The following is a 24,390-nucleotide window of genomic DNA, read 5'->3' as shown; positions in this document are numbered from 1 at the left end:
GTTTAAGATATTTTAGATTTAGTCCAAGAGCTTTCTGTCCCTCCATTGAAACTGTGTGAACTGTATACTGTCCATGTCAAGAAAGGTAATAAAAACATCTTCAAAGTAGTCCATGTGACATCAGAGGGCCAGTTAGAATATTTTGAAGCATCGAAAATACATTTTGGTCCAAAAAATAACAAAAACAACGACTTTATTCAGCATTGTCTTCTCTTGCAGGTCTGTTGTGAGTGCGTTTTAAGTGTAGTGATATCCGGTTCGTGAACGAATCATTCGATTTAACCGGTTCTTCTTGAACCAGTTCACCAAATCAAACTGAATCATTTGAAACTGTTCACATCTCAAATAAGCATCAATCCACAAATGACTTAAGCTGTTAACTTTTTTAACGTGGCTGACAGTCCCTCTGAGTTAAAACAAACCTTTAGAACAGAGTGTATAACAATACCTAAAGCACAAAAGGCAGATCTTTTTCTTTTCAGAAGCACTGTTAAGAGCACAAGACAATTTATGACTCTTTAACTGCATTGCTCTTTCAGTTGAGGAGCTGCTGTCAATCACCGGTTGGTCATAGCTCTCTGAGATTTCTCCAAAAACACATGGGCCAGACAGATACCTCTGGGTATCACGGGTGCACTGGCCTGTTTCAGGATCAGTATCAGAGCCAGTACAAGATCACCACACATACATACTCCATTTACAGTGTGCTGAAGCCTAAATATCGCACAAACATCTGTTTAATGCTGCAGTTTTGGGTGTATTTCTGTAGTCCCTGTGGACACACAGGCATTCAAGTCATCAGCTCTTCTAAATGTCAGAGGGGGACATCATCTCATGGCTGTCTGCAAACCCTGTCACATGAAGAACCAAGAGAATTCAGACTGTCCACAAGAACATCTATCTTATTTTTTAATGTTTTAGAAGGAATTCTCTTATGCTCACTAAAGCCTGGCTCACACTACAGGAGTTTTAAAATCATAACCGATTTTGAAATCTGGTTGCACATCACAGACTGCAAGATATTATTAAGATTATCATGCTAGAGGGAGCAACTAACCAGTGTTAATTTTGACACAAAATTTTAATTTAGTTTTAGTCTTAGTCTTTTGACTATAATTCTTTTTAGTTTTAGTCAAGTTTTAGTCATCTGATTTGTTTTAATTTTAGTCTTATTTTAGTCGACTAAAATTGCTTGGTATTTTAGTTGACTAAAATTGCTTGGTATTTTAGTCGACTAAAATACCAAGCAATTTTAGTCGACTAAAATAAGACTAAAATTAAAACAAATCAATCAATAAATCAATAAAAAATAAGACTAAAATCAATAACAGATTTACTAGACAATTTTTTACAGCTGGTATAGGAAACAAACTTAACCAAAATATATAAAAAACAAATTCAACTTTATTTCAACATAACTGTGTCTTTATTTCGATTCAAAAGCTTTTATGCAGCAACAAACACTGTCATGATAATGTAAACAATAACTAGCTGCCAATTGACCATCAATAAAAGAAAAATAACGTTAGGTCCAGGACCTTAAAGCTTACAGCTGAGCTGAACAATAAGTGCATACATTTAAAGTAAACATTTAATAAGTTGGCAGCTAGGTGGATAAAAAATGTAACAAGATTTTATAAGGTATTCATTTGTCTAGCAATATTGTATGTTTTAAATACTACATTATTGCTAGATTTGTATGTATAATGATAGGATGTGAACATTCATGTTTCACATGACTAATATAGAAATATTTGTGATATTGTCAACAAGTAGAACATTATAAAATATACTAAACATTAGTATTAATCAAATGTATTTATCATGATATTACGTATTAGTATTGTGCTCTCATCTAACTTGATAGGGGCTATTTTAAAGTACTTTCAGTTCGTAATATTTAATGCTACAACATCTACGCACTGCACTATTCCAATTTTGCTTAGCTCAATAAACAAAAGAACATCGTTGTGAAATTACATTTGAGAAAATGTCAGGGTGGCTCGTCTGTAAATGTCTTTTCAAATTGGTTGTGTTCTTGCCACGAATGAGCGCTCTGCGTGCTTTACACTTTGTTTTGTTTTGTTCGTCGTCAAACGTGAAGTGAGCTGTGGACATTTTGTCGCTCTTTTAGACAGTAGGGACTTTAAGCAACAGCTGCGAATGGAACGGCTACAGCGACCGGAAGTTTGCCGTCACACCGCTGTAGCCAAGAACGTAAAAGTCACTAAGCAACGGTAAAACAGAACAGCGCAACGCATCATTAATTCATTTATTGAGATCCAAAAAAAATATATAATTTAAAAAAGAAGGAGAAGGATTGCTTTTGGCGTTAAATGACAATCTTTTGTCAGAAGAGGAGTTTTTAATATTGTATGATGTAAATAAGTCTAAAAACATAACATTTATTTACCTAACCTCTCACGTTGTAGCGACTCTGGCAAATCAGCTGTTCTCCCGTAGTAGACCGTTAAATTAGAACGCCACAAAGTAGCAGTTAAATTCGCTCAGGCGCAATACAACGCCAGAATGGCGTTTGCCGTTCCACCAGAGGCTGTTGCTTAAAGTCCCTATCACCTCTTCGAATGCCGACTTCCCGGGAGCTCATAAAAACTGAAAACCTTCGCTTCACGTCTCAATAAGTCAGGCTCTGATTGGTTCTCTTCTCTCATGCAGTCTGTTCTTTTTTGCCGGTTCTTTTGCTCATTCCTGGCATCTCTCCCGTCTGCTGATTTGATTTTCGTCACAGTCTATTTTCGTCTCGTCCTTTATTCGTTGACGATAATGTCAATCAATTTAGTCATAGTTTTAGTCTCCATCAGTGCCTTCTATTTTAGTTTTCGTTTCGTTTTCGTCTGCAAAAATATATTCGTGACGAAAATAATGACGAAAATATTTAGTCAACGAAATCAACACTGCAACTAACGTGATCTTACGCAGCAGATCACCACCGAATTTTTATTTTATTTTTTATTAAATTTTTGTTTAAACAGAGGCGATTTCACTCCAGTGCTTCTATATCTCCTTACAGTTTTGATGCACTTTTGACACATTATACAGACAGTGGTGTTACTACAAAATGTCAAGAAAATGTTTCCTCTATCTCCACTATCCAACGAAGCCGTACGTTGGCTGTTTCACGGTTTTGCGCATTGCCTGTGAATACTGTCATAAAGCAATCATAATACTGTAATACTGTATCATCATAATTACACAATACTGTAATTATATAGCCATCCTCATCCTGGTATAAATCCTAAATATCAAACATGTTTGATAATAATCGGGGCTGCCCTGATTTGTGTGCGAGCAGATCGGGAGATGTGAGATTCGATCGGTAAACACCTCACATTAGCAGATAATCAGTGCCGAACATCGGGACAGATCGAGGTGCTCGACAAGAGGTTTGCTCCAAATTCTCGGGAGGATGAAATCAGGGCTAAATCGGGCTAAAAACCCTGTAGTGTGAGCCAGGCTTAAGGCTGCATTAAAATAAAAATAAATAATAATAAAAATAAACAGTATGAACTTTTATAACAATTTACAATAACTATTCTCTATTTTAATATATTTTAAAAAATAATTTATTATTTTGATGGTAAACTGAATTCTCTGTCTTCAGTGTCACGTAATCCTTCAGAAATTATTCTAATATGCTGATTTGCTGTTTAGGAATTATTTCTTATTTTAGCAATGTTGAAAAAAGTTATCCTGCTTAAATTTTTTGTGGAAACAATTTTTTCCCCCACTCTTTGAAGAATAGAAAGTTTGAAAGAAAGCACTTATTTTAATCAGAAAATGTTTGTAAGATTGCCTTTACGATCACTTGTGATCCATTTTGCGCATCCTTGATGAATATAAATATTTATTTCCACAAAATTTTGAATGATAGATTAAGGCATGTAAATATTAAATAATAATCAGGTAAAATAATAAGCAGTTACTAAAGAGTAAAGAATTTCACATACTTTATTTGATCACAAAAGACAAATGCACACGAATACACATATCAAGCAAAATTCATTCACTCCAGGGCTCCAAACAAAAAAATCCAGTAAGGAGCCATTGGCTCCAATAAGAAAAAAACTTAGGTGCCAAATGATTTTTTTAGGTGCCACAGAATGAACAAGTTCTGTGTGTTTTATTTAAATTATTTATTTTACATTTTAACTTTTTAATCATACTGACGTGTTTATGTCTCATCTTTTCTTGACTTTATCAGCATTTTAATCCATCTTGTAGATGACCTGGGAATGAAGGTGCACTTAAAGTGGGAGCTAAATGTCTTTTCCTACTTGAAATATACAGTCATGCGTTGTTTATTACACAAAATCTGTACCAATATCATGGACCATAAGCATCCCTTGGCCCCTGAATAGTTTGGGGTCCTCCTCAATGCATCCTGTAAATGTTGTCATACTCTCTTAAAAATAAAGGTGCTTCATGATACCATAGAAGAACCTTTTTTTCCTGTCTAAATGGTTTCATAAAGAACCTTTAACATTTGAAGACAATAACAGATTATGAAAAGGTCAGAAAGAGATTGTTCTTCAAAGAGCCTTTGGCTGAATGGTTCTTTGAGGAACCAAAATTGTTCTGTGAAGAACCTTTTAAGCTCCTTTATTTTTAGGAGTGCATGTCTTTCACACTTTCAGTCTGTTTTTCTTAATTAGTAAAATTTAATTTTATAGGAGGAGTTGAATCATGTAAGCAACAGGTTAAGTAAAAATATTAAAATTCAATAGCTCATAAATATAGCAAAATGCTCCTTTTTATAGTTATTTTTTTAGCTGACTGATGAGCTTATGGACACCGAAAGGTCCATTTATCCATTGCTGAAATTTACGCGTCTTCATGGAGAGAGCAGGTCATGGTTGCTTAGCAATGGCAGACGCCTCAGGAGAGCCCGAAGGCTTTTGGGAAAAAATCAGAAAGCGGTTTTCCATGCATTTTTAGCCGCGATATGTTAACGGCCCCTTAAAGAGCACCAAAACTGTATTTATTGTTTGAATTTTGTTATGAATTTTGAATAATTTTAAAGCTGACAGCTTTTTTTAAAAAGTAAAAAAGCACAAAGCTTTTTGAGATTACTGGACGGCAAGTGCACTTCAAATAATGCAGTTCATGCATTAACAGAACACAGCATGGACTAAGATCTTGTTAAGAAGAAGCCTTATGATTATAAACGAGAACTATTAACGATATTGCCAATATCCACACAGATGACAGCTTTACCTGTTGTAGTCTGTTCTCTGTTTTTCTGCACTTTCTCTTCAAGTCTCCATCATTTCTTTCTCTCGCGCGTTTGTAAGGTGTCTGTCAGCGCTGCTGCGCGGCAGATGAGGACGGTTTAAAACTCTTTTTCCCTGTAAAACTTCAGTGCGCATTCTCTAAATGCGTGAACATAACAAAAGATGTGAATGCAAAACAATCAGGAAAAAGGCATTACATGCAATTTTTTAAGGGATAACATGTAAATATAGGCCTAGTCGCCAGTGGCGACCTCAGAAAAAACTTCACTCGCATTGTAATATTTATGGTCGCAAATGCGACCGTTTTAGTCGCAGTTTGGAGCCCTGCACTCTCACACTTATCAACACTTTCTAATGAAAATAAATGTCTCTTTCTTTTCAAGGGAAGATGTTTACGTATTCGCACTTACTCTAGGCAAATGTATGTCTAACATATACACACACACACTGAAAGCAGATGTGGTATTATATGGGACACGAAATGTGAAGTTATGAAAATGTGCACCAGTATGACAAATACAAAAACTCCAAAAGAACGAGGACATCCTTGCACATTCTCATTTATATATATATATATATATATATATATATATATATATATATATATATATATATATATATATATATATATATATATATATAATTTTTATTTTATTTATTTTTTTCATACCTTAGACGGTAGACAAAAAAATTCGGAGAAGTGAAATCTGCATTCAGATCCTGAATTTTGGTGGTTTTTAACAGAGTCTGTGAGTCATTTTGTGGTAGCTGGGGCAGTGAACATCTGCTAATGGTCATTAAATCCATTTGGCTGAAGTTATTACGCATTCATGTCACTAAATGAAGCAATACACTCAGACGCCACACAAACGGAAACAGTCATCTGCCTTTTTTTTTTAATTACCGGCCTGCTATTTAGAAAATCTCAGTGCACACTAAACATCTGCCATGACATTAGAAACACATTTCCTGTCTCTGACCCCACCATCGTTGTATCCCCTGAAAACAATTCTCTGTTTCCTCTGAACGGAAGAACACAAGCACCCTGAGGTGGCAGCAGTCTCTCTCTCTCTCTTGCTCTCTCTCGTGTCTGCGGAGGGAGTAATTCTGAGCGATGGCCAGCTGTGTTTCTGTGTGATGTTCTGAGCTGCACTTGAGTGAACTCTCTAGTACACACTTGTGTATGTTTTCTTCTCATTCCAAGCACACACCTGCTTGAAGTACATCAGTGTTTGTGCTTAATAACGGCTGCTCTGCTTCTATCCCTCCATTACAATAGACAACTAGTATCAAAACCAAAAAGAGCAGACTATTATCAGGAAAGACAGAAAAGATTTAAAGGGTCTATAGAGAATTCATAGAACCCTGTTATTAGCGACACCTGTGGCTGTGAATTTCACTGCAGCTGAAAACTGTTTTGTGGTGTTCACAGTCAATGCTCACTTCACAAAATGTTAATTAGGCAGGAGTAATGTGGATTAATTGTTGATTTGGACTATTCTGACGGCACCCATTTACTTGCAGAGGTGAGGTGAGCAATTTATGCAATGCTTAATTTTTGAAAATCTAATCCAATTAATAAACAAACTCATGTATATTTTGGATGCTCTGAGCATAAATACATTTTTAGAAATGTTTAATTTGAGTCAAATATTTCTTTAATTTGATGTGAATGAGAGAGAGTAGGGCCCTATAATTTGTGTGATGTGAAAAATGTAGACGGAATTGCAGAATTAGAAATAATGCAAATGTGGACAGAATTGGAAATAATTTTGATTATTAATATTTAATGAAACCATTAAAATGGATTCCAGAACATTAATGGAAAAAATTAAATATTTGTTAGATTTTTTATAAATTTCTAAGTAATATTGTAAGTTTCATGATTTCAATTAATTAGAGAGGCTTTTTGGTTCATAAAGTTTTATTTAACCATTAAAAGAGTCTAGGAAAAATAACAGAATCCATAAAAAATTTAAAAGGGGGAAAAAATGGTATTTGGAAAAAAATTTAATTTAATTTTGGGATTTCATGGGGCCTTAAAAGAGGCTGTAAAGAGCAGAAGTCAAAAATGCTGTTGTTCACAGTTGTCACTTGTTTAGCCGACAAAACACTGAAAACTTCTCTCAGCAGAGTTTTCCCTGAGATCACCACCTGTTTCCTCCTTTCGGTTCTTAACCAACTGCCACAATTACCCAAAACACACACACACACGCAAAATTAAAAACATACACAAAATCACCCTGAGCACTGAGGCACATAAACCACACACATACAGAGACAACTGAAATTAAATACACACACACACACACACACATGTGATGGCATTTAAGTCAACTAAGAAATTCCCAACATGTCCAGTTGAGACATGTGAATTGCCTGACCGCTGTCTCTCTCTCTAAAGCCTAAAGAACCAGGTTCCCATCTGTGGGAGTCTCAGAGCTGCACAGATACACAGGGATAATGGCAGTGTACAGCCGATGGCCAGTTTATTTAATAAACATACAAATCCACCTGAGAAAGAAAGCCTGAAAGAGAGCCTTTTCACAGGCTGTGGGAAAGGGAGAGAGAGCTGGGAGAAGAGAAAGAGAGGGGCTCTGATTTCAGATGACATTCAATCACACTGATTTGTTTGTGCTCTTAAAATCTTCCATGAGAAGCTAAGAAGAGGAGCCATAAGAAACTAAAAAAGCTTGTCTCATATAATCAAGTCAATCAAGTCCTGCTCAGCCATGATGATTGCAGCCGTCGTGGCGAATATTTACACTCCAATTCATTTTTTTTTTTTATACAAGCAGACAGGTAATAGTAACAACCAGCAGTATTTCCTTCAGAGTTGAAATTTCCATGACTATGGCAACAAAATCCATATAAATATACAGTCTAACTCCACCCTTATGTCTAACTACAACAATCTAGCCATACCCACAATGCCAAACCCCACCCACTCCAAGCCCAAACTGCACTCATCTCATCCCAGCCACACCCATTTTAGCCCCACCCCCAGGCAGGTGCTGATCAATGTCAGCTACTTGGCTGTAAATGTATGGATATATTACTTCTTTCACTCTGTAAGTTTCAACATCACTGAAAACACAGACAACAGTTTCCTGAATCAACCACACCGCCTTCACACACCTGTGCCCTCATTTCCAGCACTGCACTGTAACGAATACATCCGGAGCAGACACGAGCGAGTCTGTGTTCGCCTAGGCATGGAAATCTGCAGATGTTCATACTGGAATATCAGTAGGGAGTGTTGTCCTGGTCTTACCTTTCCGAACTGTTCAAAATACTGTTTCACATCTTCAACGACTGTGCTTGCTGATAATCCACCCACAAAAATTTTCTTTGTTCTTGTGACCATCTGGTGAGAAAGAGAGAAGAAGAAGAGAGAAAAACATGAGCAAACCAAAACACGTTCAGACCAAGTGGACACCTAGATTACAGACAATGATCTATTCAGATAATGATGTTCATTGGTTTGTTTAAATATGTATAAAAAAATAATAAAATGTATATATATATATATATATATATATATATATATATATATATATATATATATATATATATATATATATATATATATATATATATATATATATATAAATAATCTGTAGTGCTGCAACCTAGCTCACGATCTGGTTAAAAAAAATCTCATTAAGATTTATTAAATACCAAGTAATAGATCAAGAAATAGAAAATTTGTATTAACTGATTAACTGATTTACATTAACTGATGTGCATTAACTCATATTACACAATCATATCTCTGTATGAATGAATGATGCGCGGTTCAGTTTACTACACATACTGTTACACACATTGAGTCTCATTCATGAAACATTTGTAAATATACGAGTAAATATCTGAGTGATTTGCGCGTAAAGAGAACTTCCTGAAAACTCTTCTCCTGATTCACAAAAACTTCGTAAACGTCAGATGTGATAGTGAAATGTGTGTGTGTGTTAATGAATTCCAATCAGTCGTAAATGGGACGCGCGTGCAAGCTCACTCTCAATTACCATAAATCTCACCTATTAAATCCGACCGACAACTATATATGAGCATCATATTATGACACCAAACGAAGGATTTCAACATGTCTTCTCAAAAGCGACTGAAAAAGAAACATTTCTCAGCTGCAGAAATTGAAGTTTTATTATCAGAAGTTCATTCAAAACGCCACATTTTATTTTCAAGCGTACTAGTGGCGTATCAGGTCCTAAAAAAGGAAGTTTGGCAGCATATTACAGATCCTATTACTGGCTCTCATAATAAAAGTTAAAAGAAAAACCGTATGTAATTAATATATATAATATTTTTTCAAAATACTGTGTAAATATGTACCCGATTAAGGTGAATTAAAATGCAGCCGTATTTATGAGCAAAACGTTCAGACGTCAGCACTATTTACGCGTGGCTGGGAGCAGGTGCATATTTCTTTCGTACCAACTAACATTTGGAAAATACGAACGTTTTAATGAATCCGAAAATTTACGCCAAAACCACTTTACACGCGATTTACACAAAAATTCGTTCTACTCGTGTTTCATGAATGAGACCCACTGAATCCCACAATGCTCGCAATTTAGTCATCTCACTAAATGAGGACATAAATACACAACACAAAATTAACTGCCAGTCAATTCATGAGTATTTTACCATTTCATTTGAGTATAACTAGCGTCATATGATTTACACACAGAAGATATTCACGGCAACCCATCAAAATAAAAGTCTGGTTTAACTTGAATACATTTCGGCAGAAATATATGACTTTTGTCCAGCAGAATGCACATACTACTACTACTAAAAATATTATAACTCTATTTTATTAAGGGATGACCACACAGCATTTCTTCCATGTTTTAATTTTAATTCTAAATCCACTGTTTGCCAAAAAATTAAGTTTTATGTTTATTAAGTGTTATGTTTATGTTCAATAATCTAAAGATAAATTAAATTAATGTGTTATGCCTTAATTTGATAACCAGTTACACAAAACAGATTTTTAGAATTTAATTCAATAAGGCTATTTTAAGAATGTGAATAAATTGTTGTTTTTTTATGCACTCAAATAATTAAACTTGCTTCAACACAGAATTGAAAAAATATCCCTTTATTTTACGAATTGTGCATACTCTAAAATAACAGAATGTGTGCTGAACAGAATGCCAACTAAACTCAAATTCACAATTAAAACATAGTGAAGACAAAATACCAGAACTTTCCAAGTATAGGTCTCTGCAGGAAAGTAATGGGAGTTACCAGATCAGGGTGTTTTTAGACCATGATCCCATAGTGATAGTAGGTTTAGGGGTGGGGTTAGGTAAGGGGGATCATTTTGATTGCATGAAACACCCAGCAGTTTGAAAACACCCACAAGGCATAAACGCCCACTTTTGCTCTGCAGAAACCTAAGTGCCGAACCCTCTATTCCATGCTTTTGACTATCACATCATCTTGATTTGTGGCCTTTTTTTCAGTATACTTCCATGTTTTAAGGTCAAGTTGAGGTCAAAGTTCTGACAAATTATTTTTTGGAGATCATCTTCCTCTGTATGAAACCTTTAAAAGAGGCACAGTGTGGATTCCAGTCTCTCCAGATGCACCTTCCCGAGATTTTTACAGCTAATAATGCTGTTACAAATCACTTTTCACTGATGCCACACACGTGTTTGGCACCATTAGTGCAGCCATCCATTCAGTTAAACCTCTGACATGTTTACTTCTGCTCTGACACACATCCAGATGCTTTTCAGCTCCAGTCACACTTAGAAACAATAACAAATCCTTCCTTTTCCCTCAAAACTCAATTAAGGGATAGAGGGAAGGAGGGATGCATTAAAACCTTGATTAATTCCTGAGCAAGCACAAAAGATTTCTACAGCACACAAGGAGAGGTGACAGGAGGATGAGCTAAAGTGCACCCGAAGAGAGAGAGAGAGAAAGGCAAGAAGAATCCAAACACATGCAACTTTAGCAAATTTAATAGCCAAATAAAAAATGCATTAAAGATAATGCAATAAATTACATAATTTTTCTTACAGCAAAAACAGTAATATTATTAGTTTAAAATAACTGCAGACATTACCCCAGTCTTCAGTGTCACATGATTCTTCAGTTAATATCAATTATTGCTGGTGTTCAGTTAATAATAATGTTTATTACTTCTGAACGATTGTAAACCACAGTTTTCACAAAAATATGAAGCAGCAAAAAATTGACAAAAATAAAAATTGGTTCTTAAACACCAACGGAGCATATTAGAATATTTCTGAAGGATCATGGTCACACTGAAGATTAGAGTAACGCTGCTGGAAATAAGATGCTGGCATTATAGGATCAAATCACATAAAAAAAAAGAAAAGATTAAACTAGAAAACAACTAAACAGTATCTTACTTTTTTTTATCAGTATCTATATAATATTTAATCATTTCAAACTTCTGAGCATCAGTATCAGCTGTAAATGTTCCATCTGTAGTCCCATCTAGTGATTCTAGTAAAAAGAAATGACACTACACCTTTAAATACTTCATAAATCTGTATATTCTGTCATTGAATGTACAGTAACCACATCCACCAGCCAACACACCAAAAAAGAGTGAAGATGATGTTGAAAGTTCAATCATATATGTGACTGTCTATCTACCTGTCTATTTGCATCAGCACCAGCAGCTTGTATTTGACACTCATTCAGGATGCAAATCAATCCAGTGGCCAGAGATCAGAGCCTTAAACAAGAGCACATCCACCTGGGGTTATCAGGGTTGTTCAGCCTGGATATTTAGCAGCATCCCTGTTCTTATCAGCACAGATCTGTCTAATGGAAACAGCAGCTGGCCCTGTTCCTGCACTACCAGCAGCAGTTTCATCTGCTTCCTGTGACACATCGGCTCTATGTGAGAGGTGTTTCCCTTCCCGACACCACTGCTGCCCTGTCTATGGATGCTTAAGTTTTTAGCCAGCTCTTTATGCTCTGTGACAGGCCTGCCCACAGGGCTGATGGGATTTCTACAAGCACTGCAACAACGCAATTACTTTCTCTCCTGCTTTCTCCGTGGTGACAAGCCGACACGACTGCCTAAATCCTCCTGGAGAAGCAAGAGACAGACAGCATGGTAAAAAGACATCGATAGAGGAATAAAGTGAGCTTGCATGTTACACAACTTACATTATTCAGAGCAAAAACATAACAAGGGCACCAGAGTCCGTCACCATAATGCCTCTGTGGCGTTTCTCTCAGGGACATACAGGAAGAGGTTTGTGCTAATATGATGTGGTCGCTTATTTGTGCAGAATGTGCTTCTGTCACTTATTAAAATGAGATCTGAGTTATGAAGATGTATTCCCAGCTCAGCTCGAACAGGCAGGAACACAGACGATGGGCTCCAGGGAGGAGCTGGAGAAACGGAAGAGACGAGTAACTTTCCCACTGATCTGCGTGCACACCTGCTGGTGTTTTAGAGCAGTAAGGAGAATTCAACAGCATGAGCGGTGACGCTCGGACACTGAATGACCTCTCTCTGGTTCCCAGAAGGACAGCGTTTCCTCTCTCTTTCAGTGCAGCAGTGAGTGTGTTCGACTGTGTGAGATCTGTTGCAGGGTCATGACTGTTTCTCAAGGACATTTCTAGTGGCTTTTTTCCTGACAGATTTTAAGTGACATTACAATATACTACGTCACCACAGTGAATTGCTGCATTCAAGTAAAACAGGATGGATCTTCCAATAGCTTTTAAAATAAGGAGTTGAATATTAATGCAAACAATTAAGTAATTTACAATCATAATGTTAATTTTACATGAGACACAATACACTATTCTAATTTTAACATTATTTCTTCTTCAAACATTGTTCTTTAAAGAAAAAAAAGAATCAGCTGCATACAAAGTGCGCATATCTGGTTTTCGACCACTGAAAATGGATAATATTCAACAATCTTCATATCTCTGGGATTACACAATGTAGGGCCTTGAAATGTAAGATTCCAAAAAATAAAAAGTTTATCTAAAACTAGAATCTAAAATCTTATTGCAATATCTTTAATACTACTTATTATTTGGCATTTGAGTTATAGGCATGCAAACCTTAAATTATAATTTATGGCACTCAGACAGGTATGTTCAATGCAGTTGTCAACACTTTTTGTTCCTCAGACATTCCTCTTTAAAAGAAAAGTAGTATCATATTAAGTAGTATCGCTTTTACAAGCAAAAATTTTGTTGTCTGCATCAACTCCAGTGAAGTATAACCACACTTTGGAACGTTTTACTGTCGCCGCCATTGTCACTCTTTGTATTAAGCAGGAGTTTTCGTACTGTAATGGGCTGTTCACATATCACGTCTAAAACCGCGTGGAAAACACTAGGCGCGCCACTTTCTGATTTTTTCCCCTCAAAGTCTTCTGGCACATGCGCTCCTGAGGAGTCTGCCACTGCTAAGCAACCATGACCTGCTCTTTCCATGAAGACGCGGAAATTTCAGCAATGGATAAATGGATTTGCAGCACTAAAAACTGCTTGCAGTAGCACTGCTACTAAATTAATTAAAAAAATCCACATACAGCTATCAGCTGTTCTTTCATCTTGGCTGAGCTTTCAACACTGTTACGGAAAGGGTGAGGAAGTTACATGACCTGCGGTGCACTTGCGGCATTATGAAAAGTTGAGATGTTTTTAACTCGATGCGGTGCACGCGCCTGGAAAAAACGAGCTTGTCGCACAGCGTGCGTTTCGCGACCACGTCGCTTCCATTATGAGCGTGCATACCGCGCGCCTACATTTGATATGACGAATAAAATCCATTTTAATACAAAGTTTCGGTACCCATCCCTATTTATGACTAATCTTATTCTTATTAATTTATTTTTATACACTTCATTATTTTTTTTTAATTCATGTGCCCTCGTAATCTTCATTCAAAAACATTAACCCTCCCTCCCCTTCAAAATGACTCCTCTTCTCTTCTGGTCACGAGTTAGGGCGCAAGGGTGGAGCTAGTGACGTGAGGGGTAAACGCTGGGATAAACAACACTTTATAGAAATCAATGCATTGACCAGTGCTGACGCAAGCCATGGGGGAGTACACTACCCTTAAAAATGTAAAGGATATTAGGATATTACCACAAAATTACTCTTAGGACATTGGAAACTATTTTTTTATGAATATGACAACCTGATGGAGGACGCGCTCAGTCATTCAAGCAGTCTCTACTTCTGTTTCGTGCCAACTTTAAGACTTCTTGAGTTACAGGCATGCAAACTTCGGAGAAAGAAAAAAAAACGTGAAAAGTGTCGTTTCCCCATTTTTTAATGGTCCCCATTGACACTTAATGCAGCAAAGATTGCTAAAGTCAACCAATTTTACTAACAGACCTACCCATCTATGTATAAAAGTAACATTATGATGCTGCCATCTTTCTGAAGTCGCTTTTACCCCCGTGATTTGACTCTCAGGTGAAAATTGCCATATTGACCCTACTTTAAAAAATATTGGATTACTCTATAAATATTCATCCATGACATTTAAAATGTTGTCTTTCATCACTATACATATATATTTCTTCAGAAAAAAAACATTAGCAAAATCAAAAATATGAGCAGGTGAAGTTTTTGAAATTTGATATGACACAGAATGACCCTGCATTTTTTGTTAGTTTTGATAGAAAAGTTAGTCATACAAGATTGGAATGATATGGGTGAGTAAATGTTTTTTGGTTGGACTGTCCCTTTTAGTTACAAAGAAAGCTCTCCTGAATCAGCCTGAAAAGTGTTTTGCTAAATGATAGATTATGGAGCAACTATGGGTTCCAATCTTAAATCTTTAACATATTAACCTGAAGTTTTATAACAAAAGGTGAAAAAAATGTGCTTTGACATATTTCAGATTAAAACGGGACATTCGATAATTAAAAAAAGAACCATATCATGAGCTCTCACATCAGAAGAGCCGAGATGTCCCAATAGCCTCTCTATGAGACACTCACACAGTTCCACCATGACTCGAATGAGAGCTTTCTCTTTCTCTTATCCTCCATGGCCCCTGATTTAGTGAATGACAGTATTTGTGGACAGCTGATTACAGTTGTCTGACTTTGGCTTCATCTCTCAAACAAGGCCACTTGAACCAGAGGGGATCCGTTCAAGCTGAGACCTCTTTCCTGTGAGGAGCTTTTCTTCATCCTGCTTCCAATCAGAGCACTTTCTCCCTCAGCTTTTGTGCCTTCTATTCATTTCCAAAAAGGAGCGATTAGAATGTGGCTGCAGCCATCAGCGATCCACGCCAGCTCTCACTTTCTCAATGGTGATTACAGGGTGAGAAGTCCACCTGCCCCTGACACCAGATTGGCACACGCACACGCAAACACTCACACACACACACACACCTGAACTTTTAAAGCATTTGTGGTAATTCAACATCCTACCAGTCTAAAGTTAGTTACTGTGAGATGTTTCTGTGATAAGGTGTGGACTTATAATAGCATTACTGCATCCATTATGGATTGTATATAATGAGCTGTTTTTATGAATGAATAGAGTGAGGAAGTTTCCATACAAACAGCTGAGTAAGATTCACTCAGTTAACTCCCTTCAGCTGAACACAGAGAGGGAACTGCTCACGTTTATGAACAAACCCATGCCATCTGTGCACTGGGTGAGCTTCATATGCAAAATTAATATCCAGAGGAAATGTGAAAATGCCACATAGAAACAGTGAGTGTGTCACTGTTATTTGCAGAGCGATAACGCTTGTGTTATCAGTGACAGTTTAACTAAAAATACTATCAGACTGAGAACGAGAGAGTGATCTATCAGGATCAGTCTTGCAAAATAATATTTTTCATTAGAAAGAAAAATTTGATTTTTTTATTTATACCTCTAATTGCTTCTAGACACTGGAGACCAAATGTAGACTTTTGTTTTTGTTGAGACCTTAGCACTGACTGAAACGGTGTTTAGATTTCAATGGACAACAAATTTGCACTCAGACAAAGTGGATACTTAAGAGTTCTTGGTTTCCTTCATTTAAGCCTCCTGAGCAATGAAAAAGCAACTACTGAGTAGGCTTGCTGTGATAGACGGTGTTGGCGGTGATACCGGTCACAACACCGGTATGTCATTTGCCAACTGCTGCACCATCTTCCACCGTCATTTAAAATTTTCTAGTAATAAAATTAATTTAGTTGAGTTAGAGAACAGACACTGCAATTAAAAACTGAACGCGGCTGCTCAATACACCGTGCCGAACGACTTGACTAGATTTCATTCATGTGAGGAGAATGAGTCAAGCTGACTGACAAGAAGAGTGAGGTGAGACAGAAGAGATGATCGTCAAAGATTTAGTTTCGAAATTAAATACAAAAGCACATGTTCGGCAATATTTTGGATTTTGAAAAGCTGGTTGACTTTTGCCTTTTATCAAAGATGAATTTGGAACTTTTTTTAAACATTTGTTTCTTATTTAATTGGCTCCACAGTGTTTGTTGATTTTCAGTTTTGTATACCTAGGCTATTTAAACTGTGTAAGTTATTTGTTATTTTATATTAGGCATAGTCTATAGAATAGTGTACTTTGGTTTGTTTTGTTAATAAAAGTTCTATGGTCTATATACTGTATATGCTAAGTTGAGTTTGAAGTTGTACTGCCAAACTGCTGCTAATTTGAAAGTGAAAGCAAAATACATTTTACAAGCTATTTAAAAGCAAAGGAGAGTGAGAAAAGAGGGGAACCCCAAACCTACCCACTGGTACTATACCGGTACAGCAATACTGGAACTACCAGTGTTGTTACATGTCGATTAAATGGTGGGGAAATTTCCTCACCATCACAACCCTACTACTGAGCAATAAAAGTAACCTCTGGGTTTCGTTGTTACATCAGCTCTCCTTTTAAAATAAACACATCCTGTCAGAGTTCTCCAAAACAAAAAAGTATCCTCAATTACTAATTAAAATAATTAGGGTGACAAGAGAGGTAAAGACACTGAGCTCAAATGTATGATTGGCAGGTAAAAACTCTTAAAGTCAGTTAGCTAGGTTTCAACACTCAACCTTAAAAACATATTTAAACACACAGCACAAGACAAATGCTTACACTAATCCTTGAAACTTTCAACAGCACCTTAATGAACCATTTTTATCAAATAAAATCAGTGCAAAAAATGCAGCCTCTGTGAGTAAGTATTAAAAGATTTTTTTTTATTTATTAAAGGTCTTACCTAAGCTAAAGGTTTTTGCATTCGCAGCAAACTCTTAAGCTTTTATTAATTTTCATTCTGCTCTCTAAACATCAGTATTGGCCATTAAAATGCCCATAACAGTCAACCATTAGCCATTACAAAATCTACTTCAAAAATATTGATGAAGTATTTTGAAAGAAAAAACAGTCTTTGATAAATCCTGAAGGATTTATCATTGCTTTCAAAGAATACTAATTTCATGATTATGAATGGCTAGCCTCAGGCTGAATTTAGGCATTTGCACTTGGGAGAAGTTAAGAGTTTAACCAAAATGACCTCAACTGTAATACTGCAGTTCTTGTTCTCTCTCCACACCCACTGTCCCGCTGAGTCACTACAGCTGGAGAAAAGAAAGAGAGAGCAAGAACAAGAGAGAGAGAGAGAGAGAGAGACATTTTGCTAGGGATGTGTAAAGCAAGCTGTCACAGTCGCTTCTCTCCCCTCCTGATGCTAGACTCACAGATGACTAGGCACCAAGCTGGCACTGCCATCCTGCAGCTCTGCCCTGTGCTCTGTAGAGCACCTTCACGGCTGCTGAGTTCAGATCAGCTTTCTCCTGTACTGCAACCCCACATGACTCCTGTAACCTCATCACCGCCAGCTTTTAAACAGGGGCCAATGAGCAGACGCACTAACCCACCTAACCTGCCAGATCAGACCACGAGAACTCAGGCACTGAATCACATGGAAATGATTCCACACAAGCAAAGGAACAACCATCTAGGTTTTGAAAAAGCCTAAATGTTTAATTTATAGACAACATAAAACCCAGTACCAATATGGCACCAGTACCTATGGAACCGGTATCCACTGAACCAAATCAGAATGCAGATATCGGTACTCAGTTTAACTCACTATCAGAGTGATACAGTAAAATATTATTTGTGGTTTTGTATTTAATATTGTTTTATATTAACCTTAAAGTAAGGGAAGCACAACTCAGGAAATGAGAGCATCCGAGGAGCATATAAATGCTATGTTTATTTATTTTAAATATTGTTTTGTATCAGTTCAGGCAACGTTTAGGCACTAGTACAGTTTTAAAAGTATCAATTTGGCACCGGTATCGTAAAAAACCTAGTCGATACGCAACCCTACAACTGACTTCACGACAGATAAATGAAAAAGGATCAGACTCTGTGGTAGACTATGTAAACAACTGACAAATTTTGAATGATTTTCCAAAAGAAAGGCATCATCATGCAACGTTGACCTTTGTTTATTTCTACATCATAAAAGACTACATACATGCAGCAAAAGTTGTAACTTTTTTTAATTTAACTTAAAACAATCAAACACTTACAAAAATATATATATTTAACCATTTTTGCATTTGCAGAAAGCATTTATTACTAGGGATGGGTTTTAACGGTATTACTACTCTTACGATACTGCTTAAAGGTCTGGTACTTTAACGGTATTCTTATCTTTACTTTGTGTTACTTTGTGCTGTGTTAGGGCCGTTCACATATTGCATTTTTTGCGCGCTCAAGTTTGTTATTTCCAATTTATGCGTGCTCATAATGGAAGCGACTCCTTTTTTTCAGATGCGTCCGCACCGCATCGAGTTAAAAAGATCTCAACTTTTCAGAATGCCGCAAGCGCACTGCGGGTCATATGACAGGAACTTACCAATCAGCCTCATCCATTCCCGTAACAACGTTGAAAGCTCAGACAAGATGAAGGAACAACTGATCATAGCTGTATATGGATTGGGGCCGCTAAAGGCAGTCGAAAACTGTGCATTTCTCTGTCTGCACATAATGCACTTTTGAAAGATGCTTTGACAGATTGCTTGTGTTTCCGCCCTTACATGCAAACATTTTGTTGCACTTATGAAAACCAGCGTTGTCTGCATCAACTCTAGTGAAGTATAACCACACTTTGGAACGTTTTGCTGTCTCCGCCATCGTCACTCTTTGTATTAAGCGGTTTAATACAAAGAGTTTTCGTATATGTGTGTGTGTGTGCGCTGTGCTCGTTCTTATTGTGTGTGTGTGACTGACAAACGCAGATCTCGCAGATCTCACAGACAAACGTCTTAATATCGCAAATTATAAATGTTTGGTAAGATAAAATGTGCACGATAACATAAAGCAAATCTCTTCGCCATTGTCAATCTTTATTATGAAGCAGGAGTTTTCATACTGTGTGCGTGCGCCTTGCTCGTTGTGGTGTGTGTGTGTGACTGACAAACAGCCGTGATTGATAGATCACGCATATCTCACAGATAAATGTCTTAATATGATCGCACATTAGAAATGTTTGGTGAGATAAAATGTGCACGATAACATTATTAAGCAAAAATACATAGTACATTAATTTTTTTCCCTCCAGTACCGAAAGCAGAACCGATACCGTCGGATCTTACTGATACTACGGTCTTTCATAATTAAGCCCCGGGGCCAGTTTAATCCCGGGTTTCGGTACCCATCCCTATTTATTACACACATTGCCTTTGTATTAAATACATATATCTACGACAGTTATGTTCAGTTTCAACATCACAAAAAGAGTTTGCACTTTAGTTTTTTGTGCAATAATACACTTTTGAAGGACATGGTACCAGGCACCTGCCCTTGAAAAGAGATTTATTTAACTCTAGAACACACATGTACAATCACTGGACTAGCCTAAAAATACAGTTTGTACTTCTGAACGAATAAAGTTTCGCTCTGAAACATTCCACAATCTCTCACAATAGTCCTTAACAGTCTAAACCTCATCCCACAATAGCCCCATAACACACTAAAGCTGTCATTTGCACTTTGTTCTCTCTTAGACACTCAAAAAGAAATTGTTCATCCAAGCAGGAAATTCAGCATCTGGTCAGCCTCTGGGGAGTCCGAACCACGGAGTTATCCTAACACACACACACTCTCTGACTAACCAAATCTCTTCATCTCATTTTCATGCACTCATTCATTTCTCCCCTCATCTCTCCTCCGTTTCTGCTTTTCTCTCTCTATCTTTTGTAATTGCTCCCAGATCTCTCATTTCTCAGCCATGCTCTGCCGCTAAGCTCTTAAAGATTTAGGCACCTCACATAAACACAATCCTGTTGCACACCTCGACAGAACCACAGGAACCCTTCATCTCTCATCCCTACACTCTTTTCCCCGTACCCCTATAGGTCTGTAAGATGATTAAAAATGTAGTTCTTGCCTAATGAAGCCCTTGGGCTTGTAAAATTGTTGGTCACTTCAGACGAAAAACAGCTCTGTGCAATGCGTTCTCTTCTTAATTATGTTTTAATGCAATACTGTGAAAGAAAATACCCTTTTAAACCATTCGAGTGGATGTCAGAAACGGGGAGGCTTGATGTTGTGTGTTAAAGAACAATATGAAAACAGGCACTATGAGTCTCCCAGTCTCTCTGACAGGGTTTGATGCATCATATCTGCACTGGTCAGGGTGGCATGTAGGTACACATGCTTCAAAAATTCAGTATAATAGAAGGAAATACAAATATTTGAACTTCAAAAGCAAGCTTATTTAACTCAAATTAGTGCAGATGCTTTTTTTTTTTTAAAAATATTGTCATAAGAACGATCTCATAAAACTTTCAAGCACAGCTTAGTCTGTTATGAATAAGCATTGCTAAATGACACAAAATGTTAGGTTATGAGTGTAAACTGCACATAGCTCTGTGTCCCTTTGATAAAGGCAATTACTACATGTTTAGAGGCTCTGACATCCTGTTTTGCCGAACACACAATTGCTCTGTTGTCCATTATATTAAATGAAATCCTGTGATTACAAACTCTAGAATGCTAGAATAAAAGAGTGTCATATTAAACAGAACAACCAGAGGCCATGCACACATTCCCTTCTCTGCTACTTTAAAAACCAAAATCACCAAATGTTTCATAGTATGCAAATTCAAAATGAATACACACAACTTAATGGTTAGTCATAAAGTCAGGAGGGAAACTTTAACACACTAATAACAAGCCCTTCCCATATTGATGCTCTCACACTGTTACTCACTGAAATTAAACACATACACACAACTGTGTTGTGCACACAGACATTATACATTACCATTCCAAAGTTGAAATTCTTACAATGCTTTTTATAGAAATGTATCATGCTCCACAAAGCTGCATTTATTTGAACAAATCAGGGATACTTTTTTATTATTGTTTGAAATGAACAAAAGGAATAGCATTTGTTTGAAATATAAATCTTTGAGGGGGTGCACTGTGCAGGTAAACATCCATTAGCACATATTGTCACATGTCTACTTCCTGCCTGGCTTATCTGGACTTACCAGGGCTACACATAAACACAGAAAAAAAAAAAAAAACATGATATTTGATATTTTGAAAACACATTAAACATCTCACAAACCAAACTACCCAGGTTTTCTCATAGCATCTTATAACCAACAGCATGAGACATACGGATCAATATTAAAAGGCAGTTTGGCAGACGTACTCACCGCAAAAGGAATGTGGTTTTATCATATCTGAAGGTCTTTCATGAAGACTCTGTGTATATAATTATTCTTGGAAAACCAGGAAGGGTTTCAAACCCTCAAATCAAAGTCTAAAATAAATAAGAGACAAAAGAGGAGGGGATCGCTTCCTCTCTCTTTCGCTCCGCTCTCTCTTCATCTCTCCTTCACCGTGCACATCAGAGCAGCTCAGGCCTTCAGCAAAACAGGTTCCTGAGTTTATTTACATAAACTTCAAAATGCCGCTCTGTTTAGGAGGAAACAAAGACAGCAGACATCAAAGTTCTTAAGATCTGACCAGCGCCTCCACGCTGCAGCCACCGCAGGCCTTGAGTAAACCTCCAAAAAGGATGTTTGCTTTATTCCCACCCAACAAACTTTTTTTTTTTGCTTTTGTCATTTTTAACTGTTTCATCAGTACTGGTGGGGGAATTGTCAATGCGCAGAGGGTTTCCAGACCTCCACACAGACAGAAAGAACAGAATACATCGTCATCAGCTTTCCACTTGTTTTTGAAAACAGGGGACAAATGCAGGGAAAGGGGACGACCACTGGAAAATTTGCAGAAAGTTGCTGAATAAATGTCCTCATCCAGATTCAGAGAACACAGTTTTTCAGAAGTTACTGAAAGTAAAAAAAATGAAAAAATAAAAAATAAAAGTCTAAAAGACAAATTATAATTTTGTAATTCGATTTAAGCCCTGTTCACAGCAACTATTATAACTATAACAATAAATACACTAGCGTAGCAGGGCTGTACGTTAACCTTTTTTGCACATAGCACCGGTGCTACATAAGTTGAACATTTTGTAGCACAGGCCAAAAAGTTGTAGCACAAGTATAAAACGTCTGTTATCATCTCTGAAAACAAACACAAGCAATGGAGTTCATCACTTAAACATTGATGTTCCAAAGAACACAATAAATGCAAACTATCACAAAAATATTTTTAAACAAAACAATCGGTTATGTACAAGCTAAATTTCTCTTTATTTGCTAGAAATGGAAGAGTGCAGAAACATAACACCTCCTACACTTCAACCTAATCTGAATTAAATAGAATGGCAGACATTTAGGCCAAAAATGGTTGAAGATAAAAATCCTTGTATTTATTTTATCTTTGTTATGGACCCTTTTCACAAAACTGTCATCAGCATCATAAATTCTTCAACATTTTTCAAATTTTCAAAAGTACATTTATAACCCTATATTTTGTATATTACCTTTGCATCAAATTACAAAAAAAACGAATTAACGCTAATGCAGTGCTTCCCACAGGTTTGAAATACACTTGCGGTTGTAGCCAGGAAAAAATTGTCTACTACATGTGACAAATAATGTTTGATTTTTAACAACATTTGAAAATCATTTTAATTGCATAGGCTACCATTATATTTAATTACGTACTCATATTATGCATCATTATGCATTGTAAATTATGCAAAATTACAGGAATTAAAAGGCACAGTCCTCCTTGCTTTGTCATATAGTGTCTCTCAGTGAATAGGACACAGATTTTACTGATACTAGTAAAATCTATACATTGAATAACATATGTCAAATCATGTTCAATGACAATTCCTATGGGGAAGCATCCCAGCCAGAAACTACAATAGTTTACTATGCATTAAATGGAAATTAAATTAGATAACATTTATTGTGTAACCAAAATACCAATAACACACAAAAAAAGAGAAAACTAGAATTTTAATAAAAAAATAATAGCCAAACAAAACAAAGGTACTCTTATTTTGAAATGTCTACACTATTGTGGCCTCATACTTCAGATTGAGAGATGAAATATGCTTACTTACAACCATGTAAAATATATTATAAAAAGGTCATAAAGCAGACATTGTCATAATTCATCAACGAGTTCATAAGCAATCGCTTGCTATAAATGTCCGCTATTCATTGAATGAGAATAACTTTGAAGCAGTCTGGAGCGCAAGCCTGTTGAACACGCAACAGTTCCACCTTTTTTTAATGAAATTGTAGCCTTTTGAAGTTTAATAATCAATAGGCTGTACCGTGATTTATGTTTTTCCATCCTCAAATACAAGACATCTTAAAATAATCATCAAGATGTTTGTTTAACCATTTCATGTATTGAATACTTTTTTTATGAAATTTAAGTTTATGAAATTTAAGAGAACTAACCCTGAGGGATTCTGCTTTATTTTCACACGTGCTCCTAAATACATTTTACATTTTGCACACTTCTATTTTAAAGGTCCCCTTCTTCGTGATCCCATGTTTTAAACTTTAGTTAGTGTGCAATGTTCTTGTTAGAGTATAAATAATATCGGTAAAATGCTAAAGCTCAAAGTTCAATGCCAAGCAAGATATTTTATGTAACATAATTTGCCTACAATAAACGACCCATTTGGACTACAGCACTCTAGTTCCTGCAGTAATGACGTCACTAAAA

At 36.5% G+C, this 24,390-nt stretch overlaps 1 protein-coding gene across 1 annotated transcript in view; it reads right to left on the bottom strand.

The window, feature by feature from the left end:
- Window positions 1-24,390, bottom strand: part of LOC113109999 (RNA-binding protein Musashi homolog 2-like) — a 158,880-nt gene that overhangs the window by 92,622 nt on the left and 41,868 nt on the right. The window contains exon 6 of the mRNA XM_026273967.1: window positions 8,527-8,619. Coding sequence (XP_026129752.1) covers window positions 8,527-8,619 — 93 coding nt within the window. The remainder of the gene's footprint in view (window positions 1-8,526; window positions 8,620-24,390) is intronic.

The sequence above is a fragment of the Carassius auratus genome, chromosome 10, assembly GCF_003368295.1.
Source record: "Carassius auratus strain Wakin chromosome 10, ASM336829v1, whole genome shotgun sequence".
NCBI lineage: Eukaryota > Metazoa > Chordata > Actinopteri > Cypriniformes > Cyprinidae > Carassius > Carassius auratus.
The sequence above is the reverse complement of the archived record's forward strand: the minus strand, read 5'-3'. Positions and strand labels throughout refer to the sequence as shown.